Raw genomic sequence first — 7,033 nt, forward strand, 5'->3', positions numbered from 1 at the left:
TGCAGTTCTACACTACGGAACGACGGAATTTCGGGGAAATAGTATCTGGGAACTCGAATCTCCTTCAACTGTGCAGTTTGTTGAAGCCATTCCAATCATTTTGGAGTCAAACCATCAGGAATTTGATCATCCCATGCAATTTGAAGACGCCACAGATCTTGAAACAGTATTTTCAAATGTATTGTAACTGGAGACAGTACGTTCAGTGGATCAAAAATACTCATCATAAACTGCACCAACTGCCGCTTAGTGGGAATATTAGTTCCGGAACGCAGACCTTCATTAAGCTTCAGGAAATTCAAGGGAAACACAAATTCATCGGTACTGAGGTTCCATTGTAGACCAAGAATGTGGACATCCGCACTCGGTTCAGCTCTCAACGCGGGATCAAGGGATTGCAAAACAGCATCGGAGTTTGAGACGAATTTAAGGCTTTTTACGGCATCATCATCCTCGGCAGCCATGTTGGATATGTGGCTCTAAATTTCAAAGTGATAATTCTCAGCAACGAAAGCGAATATGCGCATGAAAAAGTATCATCCTATTTGCTCACTAGCAGTGATTGTGATGATACTTTTTCAGCTGCGTTACTGCAGAATTATCAGTATTTTATCACATCAAAAACGCGAGGAAAACAATCATTGAAAAGCAAAAAGTCAATGATTCGTATGAAAGCTCAATGTTCTTGTAGGTAAAAAACTCTCTGCAGCAGCGCCTTTCGTCAACGCAGCTCAAAGCTGAAAATTTATTGGTCTCATTAATAATAGTTTTACCACATTATATAAGTAGCTATCGGTCTTACATTTGTTCTTCTCCCAATAACTTGTCGACACTTCTCAAATTCACAAGGGTTTATCGTGCCCCAATTCCCCTATAAGTTCACAGTAAAAGGATCAAAAATGTAAATAATGATATTCGGGAAGAAGTAATAAATACTATATAGATTAATAATACCTCCTACGCTCCTACTAATCAGCTTAGTACTCTTACGATCGCTACAAGAGCCTCTTCCGAATAAATTACCAATAGTAATCTGCGGCCTACAAGAATGTAATATTAGCGCTAGTCATAATCGCTTAACCTTAAAAATAAACTTTCATGCCGAAAACTATTAAAGATTCGTACCGGCCGTTTCTTTTCACAGCGAGAATCGCACGCAGTCAATCGGCAAATGATTCAAACTAATTCAACAATTATTGGCTGCAGTTGGCCCGAATTCAATTAGAATTATAATAAATTTAGATTTCAATCTGCACTTGCATTTCATGCCCACTACTCAAGTCTTTCGTCTTATTGCTATTTTTCCCTGCAACTTCCAACTCATGACGTTTCTGACAGACCGCTTTGTCTGTCATTCTTCGGGTTGTCATTATCCTGGCGAAGCTTAGCAGTGGTGCCAGAACATCCCCCACCCCGTGGATCCTGGTGAGGACCTTTGGGGTCTGTGAAGGATTCACTTCCAGCAACCTCCATCACTGCTAGCTTGACGACCGGTCGCTTCAGCTCCTTGCCTCCCGCCGTTCTTATGATTGCTTGTCGAACTCTTCCGTCACTCCCCACGATCACCTGCATCACTTGGCCACGCACCCAAGTTCTTCGACTTCCTTCGGCAACGTAGACCAAATCACCAACCTGCACCGGCTTACCATCGGTGAACCACTTGGACCGTTTGTTCAAGGTAGGGAAGTATTCCTTCAGCCATCGTTGCCAAACTGCATCAGACAGGAATTGTGACCTTTGGTAGCTGCTTCTTAACGCTGACGCCAAGTCCACCGGTGTTCTCAATGGGTCTTGCATTCCAGACGATCTCCCCAAGAGGAAGTGATTCGGTGTGATTGCTTCCCCATCCGCTGACCCCTGAGGCATGTACGTAAAAGGTCTGGAATTTATGAACCCTTCCGCTTCAGCCAACACCGTCAGTAAAATCTCGTCGTTTAATTTGCGTCCATCGTCAAGTGCTCGAATCGCCTCCTTGACACTCCTAACCATTCGCTCCCACACGCCGCCCATATGTGGTGCGGACGGTGGGTTGAATGTCCATTTGGTGCGCGCATCGGTAAAGGTTTCGGCACACTCACTATTGATATGTTTTATCTGCTTGGCTAACTCATTACTCGCACCCACGAAGTTAGTGCCGTTGTCTGAAAATATCTCAACTGGCGGTCCACGCCTACGGACAAATCTTCTTACGGCCATTATGCAGGAATCTGTGGACAAGTTGTGAGCGACTTCCAAATGAATGGCACGCGTTACCAGACATGTGAAAACAGCCACGTATCGTTTTTCCCGTCGACGTCCTACGAATGTCTCCAGAGGGCCCAGGTAATCTACACCGACGTAACTGAATGGCCTGATAAATGGCGTTAGACGCTCTTCGGGAAGGGGTGCCATTCGAGGTACTTGCGGTTGACACTTAGTCAATTTGCATCGCTGGCAGCTTCGCATCACTTTGTCGATCGCCGACCGTAGATTGAAGATGTAGAATCGTTGCCGTACCTCATTAACCACCGTCTCACGGTTCGCATGACCGTATTGACGATGGTAGTCGCTCAACAACAGCGTTGTAATTGTGTGGTCCTTGGGTAGTATTATTGGAAAGCGGGCGTCAAACGTTGCATAACTCGCGTTGACTGTACGGCCTTCCACTCGAATAACGCCGAACTGGTCCGCAAACGGAGACAACCTATATAGAGGGCTAGATTTTTCCAGGCTTACCCATTTGTCAAGATGCGACTCATCTCGATTGCTGAGTAGAATTTTTGTTTCATCTGGATAGGCATCGTTTTGTGCAACTCTCCACAGAAGTTGTTCTGCTTGAAGGTACTCGTGCTGACGTAGAGGAATCGACGGGCGCATTGTGTGGTTTTTGTAAACAGAAGCAGAAGTTGTTACTGCCTCAATTGGAAGCCCTGCTGTTTTCCGCCGACAATTCGATACGAAACGATGTACAAGTGCAACTGTTCGAAGCAACACTTTCCATTTTGAGAATCTCCCAACATCGATAAGGCCTTCAGGTACCGAGATATTGTGTAATAAGAGATGTGCTCTCAACTCCTCGATAGTTTCCGGAACTTGCTTTTGTTTTGGCCAATCGTCCATGTCGCTGTAGAGAAATGAGTTTCGACCATTGAACCACCTTCCGTTTGAGTCGGGCACGGTGTCCTTGCCCCACTTTGTCAAGCAGTCAGCCAAATTCTCCTTCGATGGCACATATCGCCAGTTCCTGGGTTCAGTCAGTGACAAAATCTCCCCAATTCGACAAGCGACGAACTGCTTGTAATTTCGATGTGTCGAACGAATCCAGGCTAGAACTACCTCCGAATCCGTGTGGATGTACTTATGCGCGATTGGCAATGAGTGGTTGTCGCTCACAGTATGTAGCATTCGTGCTCCCAAAAGCGCCGCTTGGAGTTCCATTCGCGGAATGGACTGGTACTTGAGAGGGGCTACTTTGCTTCGAGCCATAATCAGTGAACATTGTACTTGTCCGTCGCACACGAGCCGAAAGTAAGCCGCACATCCGTAGCCCATTTCACTGGCATCGGTAAAGACATGCAATTGTAATGACCCGTATGAGCTGGGATTGGCAGATCCAAAGTAGTGCCTTGGGATTTCTAGCTCAGTGATACTCGGAAGTAGACTGATCCATCGCCGCCACTTCTCATGCTCTTTATCGCCTACGTTAGCATCCCAATCCAAGCCAAGTCGCCAAAGATCCTGTATCAGCATTCTACCGTGGATCAAAAACGGTGCCAGCAGTCCTAACGGGTCGAAGAGGCTCATTATGATGCGCAAAGCAATCCGCTTGGTTGGTCGCCGATCTTCGAACACGTACGGAGTCAAATCACTATGCCAGCTCGTTGAAAATACGAAGACATCCTTTTCAGGGTCCCAGGCTATGCCGAGAACACGTTGTCGTTTTTCTTCTTTACTGCAGTCAATCGAGAGCAGTCGTTGCTCCGACGCTACTCCTAAGCTTTGTAGAACGTGGATGCTGTTGCTTACCCAATTTCGCATATTGAATCCGCCTCTCGAGTGAATCAGTTTTACTTGCAAGGCACGTTCCGACGCTTCTTCCGGAGTATCAGCACTGTCGAAATAATCGTCCATGTACGTTTTCTCTTTGATGGCCAGTGCTGCTTCCGGAAATTCAATCGCGCTTTCTTCCGCGTTTCTGTGCATAACGAATTGTGCAGCGCATGGAGAGCAAGTGGCTCCAAATGTAGCAACGTCCATGATGTAGACATCGGGCTGCTGGCTTGTATTGAAACGGAAAAGGAACCGTTGCGAATGGGTGTCTTCTGGTTTGATACGAATCTGGTGAAACATCTTTTCGATATCTCCTCCGAAGCCGACGCGTCTTTCACGAAATTTACAGATAACTCCCGGCAATTGAACCAGCAAGTCGGGTCCCTTCAACAGCTGGGAGTTTAGTGACACTCCGTTCACTTTTGCGGCTGCGTCCCACACAAGTCGTATTTTTTCTGGCTTTTTAGGATGTGTCACTATGTTGAGTGGCAAGTACCACACTCGATCAGGGTTGGCCTCCTGAAGTTCATCTCGTTTCGCTTTGTGAGCGTAGCCTCTCTCGATGTACTCTTGGATTTGCCGATGTACGTTGTCGCATAAATCTGGATTTTTTGCTAACTTCGATTCAAGATTTCTCAGTCTTTTGATCGCCATAGGTAGGCTATCCGGAAAGCATATTTCGTCGTTTCTCCACAGTAATCCAGTGACGAATCGCCCATCTTCACGAACTGTTGTTCGCTCCAGAATCTCCCTAGCCCGAGTGATTTCTGCAGATTCTGGCAATGGAGAAGGACTGATTCCGGTGTCCTCTAGAACAAACTGTTGTCTAATCATCTCGTTCAGCTCCCGTTCAGCGATAGTCTTGTGCCCGTGGATCCCGAAGAATGGGCGTGCATCGGGGTTCATGCCCGAAGGCCCATAGATTGTCCAGCCTTGAGGCCGCTGCCGGTTAACAACGATGCTCCATGTTTTTCATGACCCACTCTATCGCCGTCTTTCTTACGACTGTTCTCCGGGTTGATTGAACCAGCAGCATCCTTCGCTGGTAACTTCTTATTTCTTTTATCCTTGTCCAGACTTGTTCCGATCGAAGGAGGGACAGGAGGCGTACATTTTTCGCAGTGCCACGGTCTGTGCTCTATTCCGGGTGTAACACCAGCGCAGCCCAGATGATACCAATCCAGGCATGTGTCGCACATCACCATGTTTTCGAACGAGTTCGGTTTCTCGCACTTGTTGCAGTCAAATCCATCCTGTTCATGAGACATGTTTGGCCAAATCTTTGAGAATGTTCTTGTAGGTAAAAAACTCTCTGCAGCAGCGCCTTTCGTCAACGCAGCTCAAAGCTGAAAATTTATTGGTCTCATTAATAATAGTTTTACCACATTATATAAGTAGCTATCGGTCTTACATTTGTTCTTCTCCCAATAACTTGTCGACACTTCTCAAATTCACAAGGGTTTATCGTGCCCCAATTCCCCTATAAGTTCACAGTAAAAGGATCAAAAATGTAAATAATGATATTCGGGAAGAAGTAATAAATACTATATAGATTAATAATACCTCCTACGCTCCTACTAATCAGCTTAGTACTCTTACGATCGCTACAAGAGCCTCTTCCGAATAAATTACCAATAGTAATCTGCGGCCTACAAGAATGTAATATTAGCGCTAGTCATAATCGCTTAACCTTAAAAATAAACTTTCATGCCGAAAACTATTAAAGATTCGTACCGGCCGTTTCTTTTCACAGCGAGAATCGCACGCAGTCAATCGGCAAATGATTCAAACTAATTCAACAATTATTGGCTGCAGTTGGCCCGAATTCAATTAGAATTATAATAAATTTAGATTTCAATCTGCACTTGCATTTCATGCCCACTACTCAAGTCTTTCGTCTTATTGCTATTTTTCCCTGCAACTTCCAACTCATGACGTTTCTGACAGACCGCTTTGTCTGTCATTCTTCGGGTTGTCATTATCCTGGCGAAGCTTAGCAGTGGTGCCAGAACACTCAATGACGCATCATGACACCTTAACCAGTTTGAATCCACCGTGTTCATGTGCCGCGATAACGTTCTTGACTAAATCGATCGCTTCTTCCTCCGTATCCGTGGAATCAAAATAGTCATCGACGTAATGTTGTTTGACTATTGGGCGTACGACCCCAGGTAGAGAATCTTCGAGTTCCTTAGCATTGAAGTTCTTAATAAATTGGGCAATCGATGGAGACGATACTGCGCCGAAAATCATTGCCATCATCACGTAGACTTCGGGGGGATCTGTGCGGTTCATTCCGCGCCAAAAGAATCGCTGGGAATGCTGATCTTGCTCTCTGATACGCACCTGATGAAACATTTCCTTAATATCCGCCATGAAAGCCACCTTCTTCTGTCTTCCTCTTATTAGAACTGCTATCAATGACGGAACGAAATCAGGTCCTTTCAGTAAAAGATCGTTCAAGGAGAAACCATGAGATTTTGCTTTTGCGTCCATCACCAAACGAAATTTGTCACTACACTGAAATGTGGCAGATACCATGTGTTCGACGGTTCATCCAGTTCATCGGGTCTGAGCTTCCTGGCGTACCCTTTCTCAATATAAGCATTGATTTTCTCACAATACTGCTCAGCAAAATTCGGGTCTGCATCCATCTTCTTCTCCATAATGTTTAGTCGCCGGAGTGCTTGTGGCTTACTGTCTGGGAACACAAAATTGTTATAGCGGTAAATCTGTCCAACTTCGAAACGATCATTACATCGATTCAGTGTGCGATTCATAATGTCCAATGCTCGTTCATCTTCTTCGGACATTTTCGGACCTTGATCTCGGATACCAAAATCTTCAACTTTGTATAGCTTGTCCAGCTTGTCCAGTTCATACCACTTAGCCTGCTCGCTAGGTCCAGAAATTTGGGAAGACAGGATCTTTGACTCGGAATCGTTGTGCAAAATTCCGTTTGTCCAGCGGTAGGTCACAGGAGAAACTGGACCGCTCAGCTCCA

General features: G+C 45.5%; 1 protein-coding gene across 1 annotated transcript; it reads right to left on the reverse strand.

Moving 5' to 3' along the window:
* Positions 1 to 1,320: 1,320 nt before the first annotated feature.
* On the reverse strand, positions 1,321 to 5,297 carry LOC134290455 (uncharacterized). The gene is made up of 3 exons (XM_062857601.1): positions 5,013 to 5,297; positions 3,316 to 4,971; positions 1,321 to 2,661 (listed from the first exon to the last, which is right to left on the reverse strand). The coding sequence occupies exons 1-3, from the start codon at positions 5,295 to 5,297 to the stop codon at positions 1,321 to 1,323; spliced, it is 3,282 nt and encodes a 1,093-aa protein (XP_062713585.1).
* Positions 5,298 to 7,033: the final 1,736 nt, after the last annotated feature.

The sequence above is a fragment of the Aedes albopictus genome, chromosome 3 (genome assembly GCF_035046485.1).
Source record: "Aedes albopictus strain Foshan chromosome 3, AalbF5, whole genome shotgun sequence".
Taxonomy (NCBI): domain Eukaryota; kingdom Metazoa; phylum Arthropoda; class Insecta; order Diptera; family Culicidae; genus Aedes; species Aedes albopictus.

Coding starts and splice junctions, on each gene's coding strand:
- LOC134290455 (XM_062857601.1), bottom strand. CDS start 5,297: ATGTCTCATGAACAGGATGGATTTGACTGCAACAAGTGCGAGAAACCG. Junction 4,972..5,012: donor GTAAGAAAGACGGCGATAGA/GTGGGTCATGAA, acceptor GTTAACCGGCAG/CGGCCTCAAGGCTGGACAAT. Junction 2,662..3,315: donor ACATCCACACGGATTCGGAG/GTAGTTCTAGCC, acceptor TTTGCGGACCAG/TTCGGCGTTATTCGAGTGGA.